The 26,910-nt window shown below is 47.0% G+C and overlaps 1 protein-coding gene across 4 annotated transcripts in view; it reads right to left on the minus strand.

The window, feature by feature from the left end:
- Positions 1–26,910, minus strand: part of NCAM1 (neural cell adhesion molecule 1) — an 80,906-nt gene that overhangs the window by 33,890 nt on the left and 20,106 nt on the right. For 2 of the 4 annotated variants that reach the window (NM_001242604.2, XM_015298032.4), the window contains exons 2-9: positions 10,622–10,696; positions 8,861–9,079; positions 8,148–8,291; positions 7,153–7,290; positions 6,562–6,679; positions 6,038–6,207; positions 5,779–5,921; positions 1,934–1,963 (exon numbers count right to left, since the gene is read on the minus strand). In NM_001242604.2, coding sequence (NP_001229533.2) covers positions 1,934–1,963; positions 5,779–5,921; positions 6,038–6,207; positions 6,562–6,679; positions 7,153–7,290; positions 8,148–8,291; positions 8,861–9,079; positions 10,622–10,696 — 1,037 coding nt within the window. The remainder of the gene's footprint in view (positions 1–1,933; positions 1,964–5,778; positions 5,922–6,037; positions 6,208–6,561; positions 6,680–7,152; positions 7,291–8,147; positions 8,292–8,860; positions 9,080–10,621; positions 10,697–26,910) is intronic. The other 2 variants (XM_015298044.4, NM_001128828.3) reach the window with 1 other exon arrangement.

Here is a 26,910-nt window from a genome sequence, read left to right on the forward strand (position 1 = left end):
CCATGAATGTAAAGACTTCAGATCTGCAAAGTTTCCTTGCCTTCTTTTAGCTCACGACTCAGGTGACCATTCTGTTGGTCTCTGACTCAATCAGGCAAGAGTGCATATATACCTACAGCAAAATATCAGCCCATGATCACTACAGCAAAGACTTTACATCGTGTCACCTGCCTCTCCAGGATTCAATACAAACAAAACAGTGCTAGGCAGCTCAGATGAATCAATAACTTAACCAGGAATAGAACCGATCCTGAAGATGAGGCTGTGTATCTTAATACAAAAGGCGTGTATAAAGGAAAAGGAAGATCAGGGAAAGTATTCAAAGAGAACAATCTCCATGCAAGAAAGCATGCTACTGCTTCTCTTCATTCCTATTTCAGACCATCAGATACCAACAATCCCTGGCTATTGGAGATGTGCGGTAGGTAGAAACCTGTGAGCCAGAGCTGTGGGCACCTGCAATCCCTTCACCTAACTGCTCTGGCTTAGATAATTTTGCATAGCAGTGTATCCCGTAGTGGTGGGACAACCTAAGAGACACAGGCAACAACTCACATCATAGCAAGGCCATGGACACCCTGAGCTGGTGGGACAGCCCTGCCCAAGGCAGGGGGTTGAGTGCTGGTCCTTAAGGTCCCCTCCAACCTAAGCCATTCTATAGTTCTATGATTGCAGGTATCACTCTCCAGAGAAGTGTGTGATGGTGCTCCATATTGCTGAGCGCTACAGGTTGTGCTGAGATGCATAAAGGTGTTTTTCTTCAAATTCCAACAATGCCACGTGGCACAGTCACTGCGTAAACAACTGGAGTAGACGTTAATACTTCAGTGAAAAGGGGGAAAAGGCAAGATAGGCAGGGAATGCACCTACCCCCTTCCCCTCTGTAGGATTTTTCAATCCTTTCACAAGCCAAAGCATCCATGCCAATCTAACACAGTCTTCCCTGCCCACTTTCCATGCAGGAGAGGTCATTACAGAACAGCCCCTGGAAATCCTAACCACAGCCACAAACTCCAGCGACAGGGAGTGAGGTGTCCTCCCCTAGCTCTGTGCTTGCACTTCACTAATTCATCTGCAGCTCCTCATATTTGCAGAGCTGAGCTAATACCCAGTTAGCAGGAAGGCATCGCCACTCAGGGATGTAACTGAGGTACAATTTTGCTTTTAGCTGAGTTTTTAAGCATCCAATGTTTTTATGAGTGAAACCAATGAGGTGCACTTAATAGCAGATGATTATTATTTCTAAAACACAGTACTGAATGTGAAACAAAACAGCACCAAGCCATCCTGTATTATCCTGTACCCCTTCACTGACCCTTGAAAATTAAAGGCAAGTGACAATAATTCAGTAAGTGGGAGCATTTTCTGGAAAAAAAAAAAAAAAGGTAACTTTGGAGAGATTTAATTGCATTGATTTTGAAACAGAATGTGATGCGGTTATCCTCTAAGAGAAGGCCACACTGAAGAGTGCCATGAGCAAACAGATGAGTTGGCTGGAGCAGAAGAGGCTATCTCAGAAAAAAGGTACCATCCCACAATACACACAGCAGCTAATTCGTACAACTCCAGAAAAGAGGCACGATCCACACGTGTAGCATTGAAGAAAATGGCGAAGCTGGATTTGTCAGGTTGCAGATTTGCCTCCCCTTTCTTCTCCCTCCCCCGGCACTTAGTCTCCTTTTTTGAAGTGACAACCAGGATTACTCACTCCCAACACAGCTAGTTTGCTCATCCAAAGATGCAGAACTACATGCCAAGCAACTTCTAGCACTATTAGCTGTTTCTCTTAAGTACCGGTACTTAATTCATTTGTAATTAATGCTGGTTTAGTTGGCGTGGTTGCCGGACTAGAGATTTGTTAATCTGTAATGCTTAAAAAACGAAGAAAAATAAAAACTAGGAAGTTTGCTAAAGGTCTGGTATAAGATTATACCTCTTGTTTCTCGGGCCGGGTCCACGAAGCCTGGAGAGAACAGATATAGAACACAACAGGAGAAAAAAAAGCAATACAAGTTTATCAAAGGTTGCTTTCAGGTATCACAGTGTAAGCACCACGCTACGTTCTGTGGACATGCAGACTCCGAGCTGTACATCTCCTGTGTGGGGTGACTGCAATTTCCATCTCCCAACAGAACTTGCATTCAGACTTGCATTCAAAATTTATTATCCTCAAAATTGATGTAACAATACCTAAACCCTCTCTCTACCTCTGTTCTTAAATACCGAGCGACTATTTCCCTTGTCACACCTCATCCTTTCTGGAAACACGTCATCCAAGGGAAATAATTCTGATGACCGAGGTCACTTAATTGCAGAGATGAGCTACTGAGCTGGCTGCCACCTGGACACACCGACTGCCATTAACCCCCGTATGGCTCATGTGCTCATGCATTTGTATGGGTTTCCATGCATACTGTGCGAGGAGTGGGAGTCGTCGAGCTGCAGAGCACTGCAACAGCCTGACCCCCACCTCCAGTTCATCACACCCAACTCATCAGGCTTAGGGCTATGTGCACCCTTGCTGGGCTTGGGACAATTAAGCAACAGGCATCAGTCAAACATGCACAAACCTTACCAAGAAACATACATTCGTCATTCAGAGACAGACAGCAACACTGTGGACCATATTCACTCTGTTTCACAACGACCAAAGTCACAGAGTTCCCTTTGTCCCTATGAATTTCTAATGTTTTTTTTTTTTTTTTTTTTCCTAGTGCCTATTTCAATCACAACTTGATCCAATACAATTCAGGAGTCAAAAATCACCTGCTAATATCACAGTCACAATAGCATTTTTGAGTGTGAGGCACAAGCACTGCTGGCGTGTGGGTATAACAGCATGCACAAGAGTGATGTTACAGAAATGGAGATGAAAGTTAAGGAAATGAGAATAAAAAGCACAGTATTGTTTCCACAGTGCTTGCAGTGAAAACTACGAGACTTCAGTATTAACAAATGGTACAGACAGCCTCACTTTGACAAAAGCAGGCTGTTTACTTCTGATTAGAGGTCTGAGGTGGACTTTCCAGAGGAAAAAACAAAGCTCACCAACACACACATGGGCTGGGGCTCTGCCCAGAAACTCCTATCTCAGAATTTCTGTATATCTATATCCTCTTGTGCACAAGTTCCCTGAAAACTGAACAGGCAAACATCATCAGAATTCAGCATCATTACCTTTTCATGTCCCGATCACTACCAGAACCAGTCAGGACCACCTCACTGATGTCTGTGCAAGTCCCCTCTCAATTCTCTCCAATGAGGTTCTATAGCACCAGCACAGAAGTGTAAAAAGAACAGACGTGCTTTTACCCTGCGCTGTGCAGCACATGTCAGGCTCCAGGAAGATGAAGGAGGGAAGAAATCAGTTCCCACACTCCCCCAGTTTGCTCCTTCTTTGTACTGGGGCTGGTGGGTGTGGGGAGAAGGCAGAACCAGAGCCTCCATTCTGAAGAGTTTTATCTTATCCCTTCCTCACCAAGGCCAAGGGACATACAAGCTCCAGTCTGTACAATGTGGGTTCCCCAGAGGAGAATCAAGAACATCACACATCTTCCCTTCCATTTGGGAAGGACAAATTTGCTTGGCAGGCCAGGGAGGCTCACACCACAGGTACAGCTGCTGCCATGGAAATCTTAAAAATTGGGAACACCAACGTACAACAGATCCAAACTATGCACACTGACACGTCTTTTACAAGGGGACGAATTACAGTGGAGGTGATGAGGAATATGACATACTGGCTTATCAGCATTACATCTGGTAACAGAAAAACCCCACATTCTTCCTCCCTGCAACAGCACAGCAATAAATAGTTGAGGAAAGATAAAACGATTTGAAATGGCTTGGCTTTATGTTAATGACTTCTAGGACTTATAGTTCTTGCTATCTTTCGCAGTAGGGATAGAATTTCAGACAGGGATAAAGTTTCTCCTAAATAACGTATTTATACATTCACAACCAAAGTGCATCACATAAAGGCTGTACACAGCATGGAATGTCCAACACAGCTATTTTGTCCTGAGAATTTTCTGGAAGTCTGTACCATTCACCCAACTTACAACACGAGATAGAGAATGGGAAAAAGTTTAAATTAAAAAAGAAAACAACAACAACAAAAAAGACAAACCAGAGAGAGAGGGAAGAAAATCCTGCCTAGAAAGTGAATGGTGTGTGACAGCAAATCTTTGCCCTAAAGGTTTGAATCTGTACATGAACAACACGGTGGTACCTCAAACCTTTGATTTTCTCCCCATCTACCAAGATATTACCAGAACATACAACGTCATTCTTAAATCTTGATCACTGATTTAACTGCAATAAAAAGCATACAGGATATATGACTCTCAAAAATGGTTAGCAGTTTTGCCACTGAGTTCTCATTAGCTTAATTAGGCTTGACAGACAGGACTCTCTGCAAACAGGCGCTCCTACAGACTTCTACTCGATTGAGCCTTATTTCAGGTCATATATTCTTCTCCCTGACAAAGCTCTCCTCCCTGGCTGTTATCCAAACTCTCGTGCTGGGAGCAGAGGAGGGATTTAACTCTTCCCATCACCCTTCTAGGCTGAGAAAAGACCACAAATAGCCTTCTGCTATTGAGACAGGTCCCACAGTCACACTGCGCTAAGAGACCAAGCCAAGGGCTTCCAAAGGCAACAGGAATCTCTCCTGAAATGCTGCAGGGATCTACACAAACTCCTGAATACAGAAGATACATTTCTCTGCAGATGGCACCCTGATTGAAAAAGTTCCACATTAACAACACAGCGAAGAGCCGACATCATGGGGGCAATCCAAAAAGCTCGTTTAGGAGGCAATGGAGCAGAACGTGGATGACTAACAGTGGTTACCTCTTAATGACTGACAGCCGTTGCCTCTGAGACTTCCAGGCTATCAGCTGCTACCTTCAAACCAAGCCAGAATCCCTGATGTCCCCATGTGAGCTGAGCCTTGAAGAACTGTCAATAAGCAGTAACTCCCTGCTCTAAGTTGTGTCTAAGCTTTCTTCAGCTCTAAGCTTGTGCCTCCCAGTCAACTTCTTACGTAACTATTATGCAATACCCAGAGTAACAAACTGCATCCTAATCTTCTCTGGTAAAGGGGAATTATGGCCAATAATAATAAAATAAACAAAACAGCACCCTTCTAAAAGAGAAAAACTGCTAATTATTTTTGCTTTTTAAGAACAAGATGGTTTTGATGTGATCAACAAAACAAGTGAACACAAAGGCAGCCAGGCTTTTGTGCTTCAAGTATGTGTAGATTAAGCATACAATACAGAAGAGCAAGAATGAATTAACAGGTTCATTTTGGTCCACTGCACCTTTGAAAGAATATCCCACACCTCTTCACCTGCCACCCTCCCCAGTGGAACCATCTTCATGATGACAGCATGGACAGCACTGGAATCAGGGTACTCATTCCCACCTCTCAGCTCGGAAACCCTTTCAGAAGTCCTGTAGCTCTATGTCCATCAGGAAACTCCTCCAAAAAGGGTCCAGGGCTCAGTGCTTTGCAAACCAATTCAGCTCAGACCAATATGAGCAGGAACTAAAAAAGCACAGTCTCAGTTGTTACAAACCGTGATGGCTTTGTACAAAAGGACACTCATGGGATTACTTCAGCTACAGAGCTGGCCCTTTGGCAGTTACTCTGTGCAGAACCGCCAGCATTCTCACTATGGAGGGGGGAAGCACTGTGATCTCCATGCGCCTGTTGCCATCATGCAGCACTGACCCCTGCCCAAAAGACCAGGGTCTTGGGAAGGGTGGTACCTTCTCTTCATTGCTGATGTTCCGGGTGGAAGTTTTCCACGTGATGGAAGGGATTGGGTCCCCAGATGCCTCACAGGTCAGTGTGATCTGATCCTCCAGCTCCATAGCTGTTTTATTCTCCACATATGTGATTTTGGGTTTTGCTGGAAAGAAAAATAAAAACAACATTCATTCAGTTGCTGCTCAAAATGAAGCCTGCCTCTAAACAGCAATATCTGAAACAAGCAACATGAGGGTTTTTGAACAGGCAAAAGCTCACCAAAGACTTTGAGATGAATGGTGGCATCCTGCTCGCCAGCCTTGTTCTCAGCGATGCAGATGTACTCTGCTTCGTCACTCTTATCCACCTTCTTGATGATCAGCTCGGACCCATCGTAGTTAAAACTGTATTTCTCTTCGTTATCCTCCTGCTCTATTGGCTCTCCATCCCTGCAGGGCACAAAGCACACTGGCTGTGTTGGGGAGGAGAAGCAGTCAAATGCTGCTTGTGAGGTTTCATGTTAATGATAACTGCGTTACTACACTGAAACTCAGTGTCAGAGGTATCTCCACCTCTTCCCAGCAGTGGGAGGGAAGAGCTGCTGTGTGGTGCTTCGCTGCCTATCAGCATTAACTCACAACCAAAACTAACTGCAATTCCCTGCTAGGTCATTCCTTCTCTTGGGAGAAAAATGGATTCAAGTCATTGCGGTTAAAAGGTTTCCCCTCCTGCCTGGTTTTCCAGGGCCTTATTGAACACATCCATGCTCACAAAGAATCAGGACACTGCATACGACATCTTACTTTGTCCACGTCATGGTTGGCTCAGGAAAGCCATCAGCATCACATGCTAAGGTGACAGACTGGCTGAGGTTGGCAGTGGCGTTCATAGTGCTCTGCCTGGCACGCACAGAAGGAGGTACTAGAAGAGAAGGAAACCACACTGAAGTTAGAAAGGGGAGACAGAAGATGTGAGCAAGAATGAGGCCTGGAAGTCTAACTAAATCTCTGCAATATAGACGGATGTCACTAGTGATTCAAACCCCTTCAGCTGCCACGTGCAGGTTTCAACTGTCAGGTTTGATGTATGAGCTCTCCAAAGCTACTGGTGTGGGGATGGAGAGATGCACAGAAAATCTGTGCTGTCGACACAACCACTTGTAAGCCTCAACACCTCGCTCAGTCATTAGGCACTTAAACTTACTCTGGATATGATCATTTCCTATACACACTTGGCAACCATGGATGCTTTTACTTGACACAGCAGAGAAAGATTAGTAAGCTGATAGACAGTAACCTGTGTGTGTGAATGTAAAGTAACATTTCCATCAGCAGCCTGGAGTGCAGGCGGTACAGACCTTTGTCACTTACTGCTCTTAACTCTGTGCCACTCACCATTTACAATGACCTGAATATCTTTGAAGTTGATCTCCCCACGAGCCAGGATGCGGCCCTCACAGCGGTACGTCCCTTCATCTGTTTTCTTGATTCCCTGGATCTGCAGGTAGTTGTTGGACAGCACTATAAACCGAACTAGAAGAGAGAAAAGGAAGGTTCACCCAAAGCTCCCCAGGAAAGCTCACTGCACAGGTTCTTCACCTCCCCTCACCCTTCCTGAGCCGGAGGCAAGGCTGAATGTAATGAAACTGCCCTTTGCATCACGTTAAAATGGAGATACTGCTGCAATCAGATCTGACATTACCAAGAAAGAAATCAGACAGAGGTAGCAGACAAACTGCTCTGTGTTTTATACTGAAAGTGCTGAAAGATAAATAGATAAAGATACACAAGCATATTTACCTTTAATTAATATCAGACAAGAATCACTTTAAAACTCGCCCCTCTTGCTGAGTGAGGGAAGAGTTTGAGCCTTACTACAGTTCCCTTGTGCCTGTAAAAGCTGATGTTGGAAAGAGGGCTGAGGTACCTGCGCTCAGCTGCAGGCAGGCACTGGACTCCTCACTGCTAGTGAAATGCCACTCTGGGAAAGACAGTCTGTAGCATTTTAAATGAAAGGGAAACACTTGCTAGGAGCTTTCAGCCCTGTTTCCTTAGGAATACTGTAGAGTAGGGCATCAAAACATACAGCTTTTCTGTCCTGATGGTTTTGTTTTTGTTTTTTTTAAATTAAAAAAAAAAAAAGCTTCTAGCATTTTTATTGCAGTGTCATCTCTCATCTGATGGTCATCTCCATGGGAACATTATATTCCTGCCATTACCAAATCAAAGCACCTGGAATAATGATGTTCACACCCTACGACCTTGGGTAACATTCAAATGGCTTCCTTGTGACTGTACAAGGGGTACAGGAGAGCAAGCCAGTACAAGCCTGCTGGGAGATGGACATCTGACCCCTAAATGGACAAGCACCTACTCAGCTTGCACCTTACCATCTTTTTTTAGGATGACATCTCTGCCTTTGTGTTTCCAGATGATGGTAGGAGGCAGCGAGCTGACCACATCACACACAATCACAGCATCATCCCCTTCCTTGAATTCCTGAGGAGTGGGGGCATTCTTGAACATGAGCTTTTCTGAAAGCAATGGAAGGAGAAAGTCGCTGCAGCTTTTTCAGCACACATCAAGCCATGTTCCCAACTCAACCCAACGCAAGCTTGAAAAAAAGCAATGAAACCTCAGAGGGCTCGTTCTGCAGAAACCTGCATGCCCCAGAGAGGAGGATACAGCTGCACTTGACTCAACACACCGCACTGCAACATCAGAACCCCAATTAACTTGGAAGCAGCAGCCCAGCTCTCACAGCGTGTTTGTCACCCACAGAAGCTGCCATGTACACTTCCGCCTCCCACACATTTATGATGCACTAGAATCTTCTCCTTCTGCCTTTTGCTCTCTTATCCTTCAAAGAATTCAAGCAGTAGACAAGCTGGTAAACCCCTGACAGGCAAAGGTCTCAACATTCACTTCCTTCTCAAAACCAAGAAAGGAGGAGAATCTTCTTAACACTCCCTTTTGAACCGCTTTTCTTCCCTTTGGCAATAATAGCCTTTGGTAGGAAGGTAAGGTGTTTCCCCCTTCCTAATCTTGCCTCATGTATCTGCAGGGAAAAACCCAGAAAGTAGCCCTGGAGTTGTTCTCTTACGGAAAATTTTCACATTGACGGTGGCTTCAGAGTCTCCCTCCTCCACGCTGCTGACAACACATTTATAGATGCCAGCATCATCAATGTTGGCGTTGTAGATGGTGAGGGTGGAGGAGAAGTCATCGTTTCGCACCACTGAGATGCGCTGTTGGTTGGGCGTCAGCTTCTCACCGTTAGGGGAAAACCAGGAAATGTCTTTGTATTTGGCTTCCCCTGCCACTGCAGAGAATAAAAGAAAACAAAGCAAACTGAAGCGAGTTTCCAACTAACATGCACACAGGAAATTAAACACAAGCAGTAGGGAATTGAATACAACCAGTAGTACTTTGTGGAAGACTGACCCAAGGGAAGAAGGGCTTCTGGTACCTGAGAAGCAAACCAAGAAAATTCTCTCACAGCACTGTGAATGGTCAGCTGCTATTGTGCCAAAGTTACGTTAGGCTGTCTCTTGAAATCTAAAGGGGAACGATTTCATTTCATTTCAGAATGGTCTTCTATGCATCCTGGGATCTTATGTCCCAGCCCCTCCACTGTGTCAGCCCCACGCTGGTCAGCTTGAGGGCAAAAAACCAAACCATGTCTTCCTGCTCCAGTTCTGCCGTACTTCTGACAGATACGTGTATTTGCTGCTTTGTGTATCAAAATCGTGATGTTGCTGTAGCAGCAGCTCTGGTGTTCGTCACGTTAAACCTACTGCTGCTTTCAGTGTAAGCAAGGACTGTCACTAATTGGTTGCAGGCTGCCTCTCTCTTGCAGCTCACCTCTCTGCATTCCCCCATGTGGCTTCATTATTTGGGACAGGTTCCTATTACTGCACGGGCTGTGACTGATCTCAAACTTTTCTGAAGGTAAGCATCATCACAACAGCACTTGTCCAGAGTATGCTTTTGCTTTCAAAGCACTGGCATTAACTAACTACTCTGCAGTTAAGCACCCCTGGATCAGACAACCTCACTGTTGCTCCTGTCACTATGCTCTTCAGGAACTGATGACCTTTTGCTCCCAGAGCTCACTAATCACCTGTTTGCTATGTGCCATGCCCCAGGATGCTATCACGTTGGGGTGCCAACATACCAGTTCCTCCCATCAGAAACCAGGCCAGCTGCTTTGAACAGGACAAGAACTAATTTGAAAAACACCACCAAACTGAAGAAATGTCTTTGGGGCACAGGGAATGTGTCAGCACTGCACCACATGGTGCATGAGAACAGCCTGGGGCAGTAAGAGAGCTGCACAAACACTAACTTTTGTCACAGAAAAAGAAGATTTTCAGCAGCATTAAAATCCTTAGTTGCTGAGGTGATGGCTCTCAAGTGACCTGGCATTCCCATTGCTGCTCTCAGCAATGGGCTAGAGATATAATTTGGAAAAAAATGAACAACCAAAAATCAAGTTTAATTCTAAACTCAAACGACCAACGAGCTGTGGAACGATGCAAAGTGCCATTGTTGTGGCTATTGCTCGAGCACAGAGGCAACACTTCATTTGCTGTTTTGTTTCTTTTCCCATTTTAAAAGCTGTTTGCTGGAGCTGCTTTCTGCTGCCAGCTCTCAAGGGAGAGTATATTTAATCTTCCCAGCAAACACCACACGTTGCCGTTGCTACTTAAGTCTTACCAAATGTAAGGGCATATGAGAAAGAAAGCAAGAAACCTCACAGCCTGACTTAGCAGCAGAGCTTTTATCTCAGACCTAACATGCAGATCAACCTGCCCAGCAAAGCCAGATGTGCAGACACCCGATGCCATAAGCCATCACTCACCTTGACATAAGAAGAACTTGGATTCTCCAACGCTGATCTCTCCCTGACTTGGAACAATATCCACTTGTAGAGAGGCTGCAAAAGAAAGGAGCACACAAAAGACCGTTAGACAACAGCAGCTGTCCTCAGCAAAGAAGCCTGGCCATGCTTCCAATGCATCCATTAGAAGAGGTTGGGTGGAGCGCATTTGGCTCCTTATCAGTATGTATCTGAGCAGACGGTGCCACAGAGCCCTGGGAAACATTCAGAGTCACTTCCAGCCCAACATAAAGCCACACCAAATGATACAGAAAGCATCGATTTCCCTTCAAATCCCTACCCACAGTACCACACTAGGAGCAGTGATGGCACAGCCTTTAAGCACACCCCTGAATGTTGACTGGAACTGGCTCACAGACCTGTTTTGGCAGCAGAGTACAGCCATTCTCTTTGCTTTGGAGTTGACTTCTTGTTCTGATACCACATTCTTACAAGCCCAACCATCAGTCATGGTTGGGAGTCACTGGCAATACTCTGGGTCCTCTGCAGCATTTTCCAGGCAGAAACCGAAGTCCAAATAGCCAATGAACCCCAGATGGATATCTACAGCAGCCAGAGCAAGCCTACATTAAGAAAGAAATCTCCAAAACATTGACAACAACTACTGACAATTGGTGCTTTCTGCCTTTACAAGAGTGGCTGAGACTTGCTTCCAAGTTAATCCAGGCACACTTCCCCTTACCTTGTCCTACTGAAAAGCAGTAGCAATATTTTGGTCTCTTCTGCTGTCTTCTCACAGGAGATCATCAACTCTTTGGCTTTTATGCTAGGGCTGTTTTTGTTTGTTTTAAATAAGAGGTGGAAGGTGCTCTGGCAGCAGAAATAATTCCCCTGCATGGAAAGGTGGCCTCAGGTTGCAGCAGGGGAGGTTCAGGTTGAATGTTAGGAAAGAGTGGCTGGGCACTGGAATGGGCTGCCCATGGAGGTAGTGGTGTCACTGTCCCTAGAGGCATCCAAGAAACATTTAGATGTGGTACTAAGGGACATGGTTTAGTAGGGAAATAGTGGTCATAGGCAGACAGTTGGACTGGGTGATCTCAGAGGTATTTTCCAACCTTGGTGAGTCTATGATTAACCCTTCTGGGTGAAGCATCTATTACTTGTCTGTTTGTAACCTGGACTCAGAGAAAGATGCTGCACTTCTATGCTCCCTGCAACTGACTGCAGTCAGGTCTCTAAAGAATCACTTAAAAATAATCTAAGTTAGATAATAATTCCAGAAAGAAATGAAAATAATTCTTAGGCCTTTGAGATCTCCCTTAGGACATCTTTATTTAACTCATATGTTTTGGCTGAAGGGTACTCTCTCTCCCTGCTGTTTTCAATGAAGTGCACGTTGCCCTTTCGGCTCCTGCATTCAGCCTGTTTTATTGCTTGCTAATCTAATTCCTCTCAACTATACTACTTCAGTATAATTCACTCCCAGACAGAACTGCAAATACAAAGAACCAAATATAATAAAAGGCTAAAGGTTTATTAGGTTCACTGCAACAAGGACTAGCTGGCCTCCTTTTGTAGGTATACTTCTTGTTGTTCATTTCTTGTCCCCTAAATCCTTTCAGCCTACAACATGCTTTAGGTGGAACAGCTTCAGCATGGGTTGGACCAGATGATCTCCACAAGTTCCCTTCCAACCTCAACCATTTTTACATGTGTACAAGAAAACCCAAGGTTGCTACATGTATTAAAACACTCCTGCTTCATTACATTGAGAAAAGCAACTATCACTTCAAAGTAAGTTAAAAAGCCAAGATGAAAGCCACCCAAACTTCTGGCCTGCTGTGTATCCTGTGTGACAGCTTCTTTTCTGGTTCAAATTATACTAATACCAAGCAAATGAAAAAGGAAAGCAGAGAGCTGCGGGTGCCCCATCCCTGCAGGCACTCAAGGCCAGGTGGGATGGGGCCCTGGGCAGCCTGAGCTGGTGGGGGGCAGCCCTGCCCATGGCCGGGGGTGGCACCAGGTGGGCTTTGAGCTCCCCTCCAACCACAGCCATTCTATGGTTCTATGATAGCTGTGACACAGTCACACTGCTTGATGAACTGTTTCTATTTCAGGATGCTCTCCCTGCTTCCATCTCCTATCTTGCACGCTTTCATTCCTCTCACAGGACAGGCTTTAAAAGGAGCAGAAAAGGCCAACCCCCAAATGCTCATTCTAAGAGAGGAAGTGCTGACACACGAATCCCTGCCCCTCACACTTGATTTACCTTTCCCCAGGAAGGCTGCATAACACACCGGTGTCACTGAGCAAACTGCTGCTGTCAGAAGCACTGATTTGTCTTCTGAGCATGTCAGTGTCTCATCAAATGCTGCTGTTAAACAGTGACAACAGTGACACTAACAGTGACAACGGGACCACAAAGCCAGTGGTAGGCAGTGCTCCAGTATTAAGCAGGCTGGAAAACCAGGGCAGAACAGCAGCACTGCTGGGCTGACCCTTCTGCTCTGTTGATTCAGTCTCTCCTGTAAAGAAGGCGAATTACTCAGCATAGAGCTGCTCCTCAATTCCTTCTGCCCCACAGGGACACTCCATGCAGCTCACTTGCCCTGCAGACCCCCAGTAATACCACTGAGCACACAGGAACCCAGCTGTGTGCATCCAGGAGCCCTCGAGTCAGGGAGACTGAAAGGCACTTCTGGAAATCAGGCATCACCTGAGCACAACGTTCCTCTGAATTATTCATATTCAGCTCATTTACAGTCTTTATTTTGCACCAGGGAGAATTCAACTCTAATTGTTCTACTGATAAAGGCAGGTTGAAGCAAACTGCTGACCTCGTAACCTCGTAACCTGGATAAATGAGTTCATCCTAACAACGAACTATGCCTTAAATGACACCAACAACCGTTCCCTGCCTGCTATTTCATTGCTTAGCACACAGTCAGGCTAACAAACTCAGCACCGACGAGGATTGTAATCACTAATTATTATTTTTGCTCTGCAGTTCACAAGGAACAGAGACTATTTTTCCCCGCTCTTCATTTAACAGACGCTGTAAGCCCATTTGTATTCTGCTTCAAACTTCAAGCAATAAGGGCCTTTTTAGCAGCGCATAATAACTGCATTAAAAGGGCTCTTCATAATCACACAATAACACTTTTTATAGGTCTGCCCTCCCCCATACCTCTTATCTGGTTACAAAGTTCCCCAGCTCCCAAATAATGCTGAATAACTCCCCTTTGATTTGAAAAACCGTTAATGTAACTTCACATTCATCTGCGGTTAAATACAATTAGTTTTGCATTTAAACAAAGAAATGAGCCCAAATTAAGCCATGATTTCAGTGCGAGGCAGGGAGGTCTCCCTGCTGGGCTATGACTAAGGCTAACACAGCAGGCTGCACCTGCTAAGTGACATGCCACGAGCAGCAGAGGTGCGTGTGCTCATTGCTGGGAATTGGCTCTGCATCCCTCTGGCTTCACAGGCGCTGCTCCACGTTACAAGCAGGAAGGCTGATGCCCACACTGCTGCCTTTCTGAATCAGAGCACACAATGACACTGAACCTTTCTTCACACGGATCCAGGCCATAAAACCGAGAGCCAGATGAATTGCTTTTGTGACAGCAAACACAGAATGAAGTGTTGCCTCTGCCATATCCTTGCCAAGAATCCTGCTTCCATCCACCCAGATGAAGAATTATGGGGATCAACTGGATCCGAACAGCTTTCAGCACCTTCAAGCTTGATGGAACAATTCCCCAAAAGCTCAGGATTCTCATTTGCCTTTCTGCAGAGGTTCCAGTAATAGCCTGAGAGAGCAAACTGACAGATCACTTTGTGGTTAGCAGGAAAGAACTGCTGGGGCCTCAGCAAGCACAGTGCCTGCAGCAGGCAGAGAGGAGATGCGGAAAGAGGGACTCATCCCTTTGTAGAAGCTCAGCAGGCAGGAATGCAACGAACAAGCCTGGAACCACACAGCTGTGACACCAACAGCAGTGCTATTTGTAAGAAATTGCCACTAGCTGCAGTCCAGTAGTAAACCAGCTAACGGCACACCAGCTGTGTGTGCCCACTGCTTTTCCTCTGGATTACTTTCTTCGCAGGGAGGTGCTCCTGCCCCTCTGCTGTGCGCTGTGACACCTCACCTGGAGCACTGCGTCCACAGGTGGAGTCCTCAGGGCAGGAGAGACGTGGAGCTGTTGGAGCGCGTCCAGAGGAGGGACACAGAAATGGTGCCGGGGATGGAAGCCCTCCCTGCGAGGCCAGGCTGAGAGCTGGGGCTGTGCAGCATGGAGAAGAGAAGGAAGGGGAGAGCTGAGAGCGGCCTGTCAGTATCTGAAGGGGCCGTGAGAAGGAAGGGGGCAGACTCCATAGTGGGGTCTGTGTGATAGGAGAAGGGGAAATGGCTTCAGAGTGCAAGAGGGGAGATTGAGCCTGGAGATAAGGAAGAAGGTTTGACACTGAGGGCGGTGAGGCAGTGGCACAGGTTGCCCAGAGAGGCGGTGGTGCCCCGTCCCTGCAGACAGCCAAGGTCAGGCTGGACGGGGCTCTGAGCACTGCTGGAGCTGTGGCTGTCCCTGTGCACTGCAGGGAGTGGCACCAGGCGGCCTTTGAGGGTCTCTTCCAACTCAAACCATCCTGCAATTCTATGAACCTGAGGTTCACTTCTTACAGGCTGTACCTTTCATTTGGCACACTTCTGAGGCCCACGCAAAATATCGGAAATAAACAGAACTGATTAGAAAACAGCAGACACTGAGAGCAAAGCACACAGCGCTAAGGACAGGACGTGAGAAGGCCTTAAACCCAGCAGATTACAGACAAACCATTACAGGTGACTCGAGATGCAACACACAACAAAGGCCCAACAGGACAAAGCGCTGCCTCCTGCGCAGGGCCATTGTGCCATAAGGGATGGAGCTCAGCTGCTCTGCACATCCCATCCCATCTTCCCATCGCCATGACAACGCTCACTGCCACCAACCAGAGCAGAGCACTGCAATACCTTTGGGGAATATGAAGATTTGCAGAGGGAGCGAATGTGTAACCACGAGAACACAGAGATGGAATTCAAGATTTCCTCTACGCTGAACTCAGGTCCAAATTATTTCATACGGCTTCTCGGAGATACCAAGGGTTTTACACGGAATAGTTTTATGCCTCCTCTGATGGCACGCTTGATAAAACACATTTTACCGCTCTGGATCATAAAACTAACAGCCCTATTTGCCACAGCAAACATTTTCGGTTACCTGAGGCAGAGTAAGCCAGGATGCTTTATGGATCCATCAAATCAGGGTATGGACAGCTTTAATTAAAAACTAAGTTACCATCCTCTGCTAAATAGATACGTGCGTGGATGAAACTGCAATGTGGGTATATTGAGAAAGGGAAAAAATGGAGTTGAGAAGCTCATCACTGGAGCGTGATCTTGCAGCAGCTGTTCCATCCCTGTTGTTCACACTCAGTGGCACAGGGCAGCTCTGCTCCCTGCCCGTAAATCAGGCAGCGCTACAGCAGTGACGTCCATTTGCTGACAACAGCATAGAAGAGGAGCTGTACGAACGGCATTTCTAACCCACAGGTCATGTATTTATTACCTGTGAATCTTTCCTTTAAGAGGAAGAAAATTTCATCGCTGAAGGAAGAGAAGGAATCATGATTTATCAATATGCTCTAATTCACTAAGAGCAGAAAATCAGACTTTCACTGGGTGAATGCCCAGGGACTGCGTGGCCTTTAAGGTTCCTCCAGTCCGAGCCATCCCATGACTCCAGGATACAATTCTACAATTCTACCAGGAAAGCTGCCGTTTTTTGCCAAGATTCCAAAGCTGGTATGCAATATTGTGTTTTGGAGCAGCACTTTTGCCAAGATTAAGACCCAATTTCTCCCCTCCTGAAGAAGTAATGTTGAACCATAGAATGGCCTGGGTTGAAAAGAACCACAATGTTCATTGAGTTCCAACCCCCTGCTATGTGCAGGGTCACCAAACGCCAGACCAGGCTGTCCAGAGCCACATCCAGCCTGGCCTTGAATGCCTCTAGGGAGAGAAACTGCTATTGAAATGCACCTCATAATAATATTAATTATAAAATAGCCCATCACTTCTGATTATTTAGCTCTGTTCTTTAAAAGGGGGCAACAAGATACAAGGGGAGAGATTCTTTAGTGGGGTCTGTGTGATAGGAACTCCTTCCAGTATTGAAAGGGACTGTAAGAAGGAAGGAGACAAACTCCTTAGGGTGTTCTGTTGTGACAGGAGAAGGGGAAATGGCTCCAGACTGCAAGAGGGGAGACTGAGCCTGGAGATAAGGAAGAAGGTTTGGCACTGAGGGCGGTGAGGCAGTGGCACAGGTTGCCCAGAGAGGCGGTGGTGCCCCGTCCCTGCAGACAGCCAAGGTCAGGCTGGACGGGGCTCTGAGCACTGCTGGAGCTGTGGCTGTCCCTGTGCACTGCAGGGAGTGGCACCAGGTGGCCTTTGGGGGTCCCTCCCAACTCAATGCATCCCATGATTCTTTAACAGTCAGCCTTCCACATAATTCAGTAACTGTTCCACACAACATCTGCTTCGTTTTCTTCCTTGGTGCAAATCACAGTAATCAGCTCTTGCTCTTCGTTCCTATTCATCTCAACACAGAGGTGACCCCATTTCACCCAAACTCCGGGCCAACTAACTGGGGCATTATGCGGTGCTCTGGCACTCCATATTCAGACACAGCATGACCTCACAGGCTCAGCTCCCTCCGCAGCCAGAAACTGCGCTCAGGAGCCACATGGGATCGTTGATTTTGAATGACATGACATAGAAAAGCCTGTACTTGTGCTTTCCCAAGCAGGTATGCAGCTGGAGCCCTGGGAGCTGTGACACAGCCTCAGCCTCCCATCCCGTGCCCTCCCTGCTATCCCTTCCCATGCAGGCAGAAGGTTGATGGCACGCATTGGCACTTGCAATGGTCTGCATCTCCTCCTGAAGCCGGAATGAGTGAAGCAGGGAAGCAGCTGAGGCATCAAGCATTCTGCATGTCTCGTTTATTCTGCACACAAAACAGCCCATAAAAATGAACACTGCTACAGTGGTTTCATGGAAAGGACACTAACAGGTGGAGGCTGTAAGCCGTGGTCACTCAGCCTAAGCCACAGCTAATCGCCAAGATTACAACGAGGCAGCCTAGTATTAAATCCACAAAGGCAAGACAAAAGCAGGACACACCTAATCTGTGCTAAAATCACTGCAACTGTACCGAAGATACCCATCAAAATTTAAGCACAAATCCATCATCGTGGGGAAGTAAAATCAGCCCAGTTCAGCCATACACACCAGCTACCCCTTACACTTCTTCCAGCTATCACTTGGCTACGCTCACATTTTTACTTCCACTTCACTCTGCCCCCTCTAGAGCTCCTCTGCAGGACTCACAGCTGACACTCTGTGCTGGCAGCTCTCTGAAGCAATGCTGCTGTCTCCACGTTCTGCATGGAAAACCACCCCATGTCCTTTGCAGGATGCAGCGGCTGTTTCCATAGCAATGCCAGTTGCCCACCCTCCTTCTTCATTGATTTTGACCACGGAATGGCTGTGCCCTGCCTAAACCTCATCTCCTCAGTAGAATAAATCAGCACGAGGTGCGAGTCTGCAAGCATCCTGATTGCTGCAATAACATGAGGGGCCTGCAGGGCTCTTAATAAAGCTGGCTTATAGATTTATTTAGCAGCCAGACTAAATGACTACATCTGAATAAAGGCAGCGAGAACCCAGCCTCAAGCTGTTATAAGGCACAGTGTTTGCTTTTAAGAAGCCATGTCACAGGTGCAGGAAAGGAGAAACACTCAGTGGGAACCTCTGATAACTGGAGAATGCTCAGCAGCTGCTGACCAGCCTGATGGCAAGGCTTGAAATTTGTGGCAGTACCACACAGTGAGTGGCAACCAAGACATTCAGAGCACTAAAGCTTAAATGAGGAGTCAGAAAATCATGGCATACCATGGGCTAAAGCAGTGCCTGAGACCAGCACAGAGCGCTTGCGGCCAAGAAGTGCCCTATGTCTGCTCTGCACTTCCAAACATCACATCTCTTCCATTGAGATACATTCCCTAAAGAGGAAAGCAGAGACTGTCACAAGGGATTACGCTGAGCAGAACAGCAGCTGAGCTCTTTAGAGCAGTGTTTCTTCCTGGTTTCAAGAGCCCTGAGCACAACAAACCCATCGGTAACCACAGCACAGCTGAGTTGGGCGCAGTGTGACAGCACCAGGTCCTGACACACAGGGATGGTATCCCAGGATAGCGTGTAACCAACACGAGACTCCACACAATGGGAGTCCATCTGCTACCGGCCGGGGCACACCTGAAGGTCCATATGTCTTGCAACTCCCTTTTGCACACACGGACTCCCTTACTAACTCCACCAAGCCCGCAATGGCAGAACTTTCACTAAAAGGTCTGACTTCCAAAATCAAGGTACGACTGCTGAACGCAGATATATCTCTTCTGTTTCCTGTTGAAAACAACAACAAACAGCCCAGTGTGTTTTCGACTTGGAAAAAACAATGAACACTGACTTTAAACAAGGGAAAGAACTTCCAAGCCAACCCATTTGTGACACTCCTCAGCGCCAGAACAGCAAATTGTTTCTTTAAATGTAAGCTTCCCACTTCAGCCATCCTTCCTGCCACCCTCTGTCATCAAAAACACGACTGCAAGCAGCCCTGAGCTGCACAACGCAGTACTATTAAGACTGTAAATCTTCGGTGCCGACGTTAATAAAACAGCATTTATTGCCAATGCACTAAAATAGGGCTTTATAGGAGGTGCTGCGTAGGGGCAGACAGCAATGATATATCAAACCCAGTGACATTTAGCTAGAAGAGTTTTCAACAGAACCTATTTCCTGTCCGCTTAGCCAGCTCAGGGAAGAAAATGTCAGCTAAATGAATACCAAGAATTCATTTCTATTTAGATGATATTCAATATTACACACGGCAGTGTAGGAGCTCTGCTGAAAGAAAGGGAGGGGAGGGCTGCAGGGAACGCCGGACTTCAGTGCTCTGCCTGAGCTGCGCTGAGGGCAGAGACCTTTGGGGCCACTTGAGCATCCCTTCCTGAAGAGCATTCCTCCCTCCTCCGCTTTCCAGGGCATGAAATAAAGGCCTGTGGAGAACACTGCTGTTATATGATATGGAACAGCAGAAGAGAAAACGCAGAAGGAGTCAGATCAGTATCCTCTGGGAGTACACAAAGAATGAAAGCGTCCTCAAACAGAGAAGGTAAAGGAAAACATACAGGAAAAAAAAGGAGTGAGACAATCAGAGCCCTGCTGAAAGAATAGGCTTCAGTGTCACTGCGCTGCCGTGATTAAAAATAGCAAAAGATAATTTACCACTAAAAGAAGCTTTTATAATAATTGTTACCACTATTAATTGCTCTTTGCTCTAAAGGCCCCCAGGGAGCAGTGAGATGCGCGAGTGCCCGACTCTCCCAGATACAACAGCCTGCCTTTTATCTCCATCATCAAAAGCCCGTGTTTATTGTTGCAGTCAAAGTCCCAGTGCTTCATTTCCTAACCTTACCAGCACTACAGCTATGCAAATAATCACATATTCACACAGGTCAGTTCCAACCCGTCCAATTTTTGCATCCATTTCAGCCTGAGAAGCAGCCGAGCAGCGCGGTGCCAAAGGAGCCTCCCAGAGCCTGCAGGGATGGGCGGTATCGGCCGTCTCTCACAAAGCAGCAGGCATGAGGTGTTACATAAAAACCAAATGGATGCAATAAAGTTGTCGGAGGGGATCAATAATTTCCATTACCGACCTCCTCTGGAAGCCGCAGCGGCTCCCGGAGCGCCACCCTTCTGCAGCGCCGCCTTCCGCCGCCAGGGGGCGCGCGTGTCCCGTCTCTCCGGTAGCGCTCACCGGCACAGCACGCGGCGCCCGGCACTGCGCAGGTGCTGCCGGCTTTGCACCGTGTAGAACAGCAGCAGCAGCAGGAACAAGAAGAAGGCAACTCACACCCGCGACAGGAGCAGAATAATGCAGCATTCCCACCCAACTCACCCACCCCCCCCGTAACAGAGCTATTTTGTGCATCTTGCAAAGTATTTTTAATGAATGCCAGTTTTCTGCCGGGTCTCTGAACGCCATTAAAAACCTATCGGTGCCAATAACTATTAACAAGAAAAAAAAATCCCACAGAAACACCTTTAATTATAATGCTTTAATTCTTGTAGAGCTGAAAAAAAGTTCCATTACCATTCCCACCTGATCTGCTTGTACGTAGGCTACAAGCAGGCATTTTGTGGGGCCAGCTCTTTTAACAGACAATACTCAGCACACGGTCATAGAATCACGGGATCATTAAGGCTGGAAGGGATCACAAAGACATCCCATCCAACCACCCGCCTATCACCGGCACTGCCCACTAACCACATCCCTAAGCACCACCTCTACCCTCAGTGCAACAGTGTGCGTTCCTAGCAGAAACAACGCAGGGAGAAGAAACGCCGCCGCAACTCCCATCCCTCCTTTGGTGCTCACTTCTGCTTGGGGGAAGGCGGAAAGGAAGGAGGGGATGCTGCAGCAGACAGCTGCCTCCCAGCGCGCACCACCCAACTGCTCCTGCCTGCCACTGCTGCGTGCTTTTGCCTACATGTTTTATTAGGAACAGATGGGGCCCCTGGCTATTATATTATCAAGCCTCCCTGCACAGCTGCGCAGCTCTGAAATTGCCAAAATAGCGATCTCCTGAATAAATTTCTCCTGCTACTAACAACTGCTTTCCTTGCTGCAAAGGAGACCATAGTGGGTCTGGAAAGCTCTCTTCCAGTGTCAAGAGCCACTGATGGGTTTATTTTGAGCCACAGTGTATTTCTGTATTCCACAATGAAATTCTATGAGCAGATGCCAGAAACCCTCTTCCCCACCCCCAAAAGCAATCCATACATTCTGCAAGAAGCATGAAGCCAATGGGCCCACAAGCAGACCGAAGTGAAATTATCCACATTTCTCACTCAATGGCCATCTGACAGAAGAGAGAGACATGCCCACTAACCCTAAATTGCTTCTGTTCTGCTTGGAGCAAACCAGGAAGGAGCCAATACCCAAAAGTGGGGTTCCCAGAGCAGAGAAGAAGCTGCAGTGATTCCCACCAACAGCAATGGGCAGATCTTTGCCAAGAGTTGGAAACAAAGATCTACAAAGAGTGACAGTCAAAGAGAGTACTCCCTCTGAGAAACATAAAGGAAGAGGTGGACTCCTCAGTCATGCAGAAAGCTAAGGTACTTGATGATTCTTTGCCTTGGTCTTCATGGCCATTTGGGCTTCCCATGTCTCTTGTGTCCCTGAAGTTGTAAGAGGGGGGCAGGGAGCAAAATCCCTCACAGTGTAAGAGCAGAGCAAGTCTGAGACAGCATCATGAGGCTGGCTGTGTGCAAGTTTGTGGGGTCATATGATATGCAACCCAGGGCTCCAAAGGAAGAGGCTGATGTGGTTGCCAAGCTGCTCTCCATCGTATTTGAAAAATTGTGGCTGTCAGGCAAAGTCCCCAGTGATGGGAAAAGGGAAATATCACTCCCACTTTTAAGAAAGGGTGATCCAAGCAACTACAGGCTGGGGAGCCTCACCTCTGTGCCTGGGAAGATCATGGAGCGGATCCTCCTGGAAGAAATGTTAAGGCACACTGAGATGAAGGGATGATCCGAGACAGCCAGCACAGCTTCACCAAGGGCAGAGCGTGCCTGACCCATCCGGTGGCATTCTGTGATGGAGTGATGGCATTGGTGGGCAAAGGAAGGGCAACTGATGTCATCTACCTGGAATTGTGCCTTTGACACAGTCCTGCACCACAGCCTTACCTCCAAATTGGAGAGAGATGGATTTGAAGGCTGGACTATATGTTGGATAAGGAATTGGTTGGATGGTCGCAGCCAGAGGGCTGTTGTCAATGGCTCCATGTCCAGGTGGAGGCCGGTGATGAGTGGTGTCCCCCAGGGGTCCATCCTGGGACCGGAGCTCTTCAGCATCTCTATCAGTGACACAGATGGTGGGATGGAGTGCACCCTCAGCAGTTTGCTGAAGGCACCGAGCTGAGTGGTGCAGTGGACACAACAGAAGGAAGGGACGCCATGCAGAGGGACCTGGACAGGCTCAGAAAGCGGGCACATGGGAACCTGATGAGGTTTAACAAGGCCAGGTGCAAGGTGCTGCTCTTGGGTCGGGGCAGTGCCAGACATGAGCACAGCCTGGAGAAGAACTCGTTGAGAGCAGCCCTGCGGAGAAGGACTTGGGGGTCCCGATGGACAGAAGCGGGACATGAGGCAGCAGTGTGCGCCTGCAGCCCGGAAGGCCGACAGTCCCCTGGGCTGCATCAGAAAGCACATAAAGCTTGGTCACTATTTGCTCGCTACCACAAGGATTCTGCAAAATGGTGGAATGCCCAACACCTCCCAGTCCCAAGGCAGCTAGTCAGCTGAGTTCTGGGACTTGCATTCAGCGACTTCAGTTGGTTAGTTACCTTGCTTTGAAAACTTAACTAGATCTCCAATACCTGCTCTGAATTAAAATAAGCACTTATAAAAGCCAGGTCCTAGAGAAAAAAAAAAAAAAAAAAAAAAAAAAAAAGGTAGGAATGAGAAAACAAAGCATTCTCCCCCTCAGCCGCTGATCCGTCGGCAGCACACTCAGGCAGGATCTCGAGGGGCTGGCTGGTACCTGATGTCCATGCTGGGGCCAGCAGGCTCTGTCTGGCAGCCCCAGCTGCTGTCTGGGTGGCTGTGCCAGCCGGGGGCACAGGAGTCCCCGCAGCAGGATGTCTGGCACCAGCATGGCCCTATCTCCCCTACAGGAGAGCTGATTTTGATCCCAAGAACAAACCATGCTTGCCTATCCTGGTGTGCAGTATGCTTTCCATACACATAAATTATTAACTTAAATCCCCAGAGCTTACTCAGGCTGTCTTCCCCTCACTCCAATACAAATTCAGAGAAGACAATGCTTTGCTGCATGCCTGGCAATTACCTGGCATCAAGCAGCACAGCTCAGAAATACATAACAGACACTGCAATAAGGTTCAGAAATATATACACAACCTATGGAAGCTGGGCTGCATATATTCCACTGCAGAACTCTACCTTATGATCTAGAAATGCCCTGACACCCCAGATTCAACCCGGGGGTCTTCTTAAGGATATTGCTAAGTAATATTCCCAATGATGTGACAGCATCCAATTATCTACCAACCTATGAGCGTGCTAGAAGTGTTAATGCAAAGTGCAAGCACAAAAATGCCAAACTGATTTGCTTTTGGGACCCTTTCTTTCCAGCACCCAACAAAGGCAGTAAAACAATCCACGCTTCATGCAAGCATTTATTAAGCCGGGGAGGCAGGTAACTGAATGAGCTGCCCTATGAAGAAAACCGTGAAAGAGAAAGGTCTCATTGGGATGTTAATGAATGCTGCATCATTAACACTAAATTACTGGCTGCAGAGTTAAACACAGAATGCAAGCAGACTTTGAACCAAGCCAAGCAAGCTAATGGTTGCATCAAACAACAAGGTCAACCATTCTGCTGCCCCAGTTATTGAAGTGGGAATTCTTGTTATGGGAGGACATTAAGAGGAATTTACTGTCACTGCCATGTTTTACATTCACTCTTGGTTACAGTTATTCAAACTATTTGGCACATCGAGTTTGCAACAAAAAGAGATGTTTTGTTTCTGGTAAAACAAAGGACAAGGACAGATAAAAACAAGAGAAAGAAAAAGAGGCAGAAAATGACAGAGCAATGCAACCGCATCGCTGCACTGAAGGAAGCATCACACTGAAGTTCCTTTAATTTATGAATCTACTGATTTGTAAAATCTTGCAGTAAAATAACCACCAACACTCAGGAAACCCTGGGTGCCACGCATGATGTGCTTCCAGCAGTGCTCCATGAAATATGGCTATCATTCATGGCAGTACAGCAGGTCTGACAGCCATCACGTGCGTCCCAAAGCAAGATTCCAGCTCAGTCTGACCACGTTCTGGTCTTGAAACATTTCCATGAGGAAACCTCAGAGAGACAGTGAAGACAAACTGTGCAGCCCTGATTCCTTGAAATAAGAAGAAACATCATCTTTTGTGTGAAAAACAGTCCTGAGATTTCCAAAGCAACCACCTGCTGGAAGAAACATTCTGAAAAGAGGAAGAGAAAGGAGCAATGAAAGTGGAAGAAGTTCCACACTGATAGGAGCTTCCTGCCAAATCCCTCCCTCAAGATTCTCCTGCAAGAAGTCATATCGGACCCAACAGGTGGTTCAGTTGGCAGTCCTACAGAATAAGCCAAATCTCTGCTGTATTCCAAGCTTTTATGCATCTCCCGCATTGCAGGGTTTCCTCTGCTGTTAATCCCACAGCGTCCTTATGAAAAAAACACAGTCTTAGTGGGTTTTGTGTTCAGTGCAATGAAGAGATAGCAGGGGCCCTTTGATTTAAATGGCATATTCCAAGAAGTGGCATCTTTAAAGGAAGTAAAGAAACCTCCAGCAGTAAGTAAAACTCTTAGTAAATTCTATTTAAGTCCACCACTAAATGCCACAAGTGTATGAACAAAATCACAGCAAAGAGACAAGGACAGCAGGTATGTGTCAGAAGGGACAGGGTGACAAGTGATGAGCTGCACAGCCCCTTGACTTAGTAGGGAAGCGTCTGATCAGTAGATCTGTGCTATTTCTTTCCCATGGTAATTAGAATCACAGAATGGCTCAGGTTGGAGGGGAGCTCAAAGCCCACCCAGTGCCACCCCCGGCCATGGGCAGGGCTGCCCCCCACCAGCTCAGGCTGCCCAGGGCCCCATCCCACCTGGCCTTGAGTGCCTGCAGGGATGGGGCACCCACAGCTCTCTGGGCAGCAGTGCCAGCGCCTCAAATGGCTTGGGCAACGAAGCTGGGGCATAAATGCTGAATTTTGGTAAGAAAATGATTATTTCCTAGAAATTCTGAGCAACAAGCAGTGACATTCAGAGCCTGAACAATTGCTGCTGATATCTGTGCCCTCCATTATCATTTAAGAAAATCCAGGATAAATTATGTAGTAGTTAAAAATCTGTCCTCCATACTCACTTAATGGAAAAGAGCTGAGCATCTTTAAGGGATAACAGAACAGGCAGAATGAAGATACGTGCTACTCTGAGTCCACCCAGTAACCCCAGGACCCTCACTGTGAGCTGACACAAGCCCACCCCTCACATCTACCACTGCATGTTAGCATAACTAAAGTACCAGAGGGAAAGAAAAAAAAAAAAGAAAGAAAGAAAGAAAAAAGCTGTAAAGGAGAGCACTCAGGTCATGGCAGTAAATCACAGCCCTTAATTTCACGTGAAAGAAGGGAATGTTAGACTAACACAGGACCCTCAAAGAGTCCTTTGTTAGGATGGAGGCTTGTGCATAAATAGGTTTCAGAAGCGCAGAGAAAGGAGGTTTAGAAAGGAAAATGACTCTGGATTTTTATTTTATTTGCCTTGTTTTACCACCATTCAGAGAGTAAAAGAGCTGAAAAAAAATCCAGCAGAGATAGAACTGACAATTAACCTTCGCCTGAGCACACACATAACAGCCTGCACTATTCCAGTGGCAAAGAGCTCCTCCAAAGAGCTCTGCTGCACCTTCAAAGTCAGGCGAGCACAGAAGCAGCAGAAGAAAAGCCCAAACCATAAGTCACCCTGCCTTCATTACCATTGCAGATTATACGCTCACCAGTGATAGAGCTGCAAATTAGCCACGGAGAGATGCTGCACTTGTGCAATCTCCCATTGTGACTGCTGCCCCTCCCATTCCCCTACACCTCTCCAAGTGGTTTTTTTTGCACTACAGACCATGTCTTGCATGAGAACTACCGCTCCTGGTACAGATGTGTCTGAATGGCCATGAGGGTGTCTGTGCTGAACTGGGGAACGGTACAGACCTTCAGACAGCCCTGTGCAGTGACTTACATGCTGGCACTTGGTCATGAACTGAGGATATCCCCAGAGCTCACACTGGGCCAATGGGGAACCCAACCACCACAGCTGGGTCCTCCCCACGATCAGCTCTACGTCCTCCGCTGAACCAAAGCCATTGAAATGGGCAAAAGAAACAAAAAGCAGTCAAAAAGCCAAGGGCAGCAGAATGGAGCTGAAATGTAAAATGTCAGAGCAGCAATTAGCAGATGGGCCATGGAAGGCACTGCGCATTTATACAGCTGACGAACATGAGCAGTCAAGAGAGGAGGGCCATCCCCTGTGCCCACACTGCACACCGAAGCAGTCCATGTTCTACCATCCCCACCACAGCCT

Source organism: Gallus gallus, chromosome 24 (genome assembly GCF_016699485.2).
Source record: "Gallus gallus isolate bGalGal1 chromosome 24, bGalGal1.mat.broiler.GRCg7b, whole genome shotgun sequence".
In the NCBI taxonomy this organism is placed as follows: Eukaryota; Metazoa; Chordata; class Aves; order Galliformes; family Phasianidae; genus Gallus; species Gallus gallus.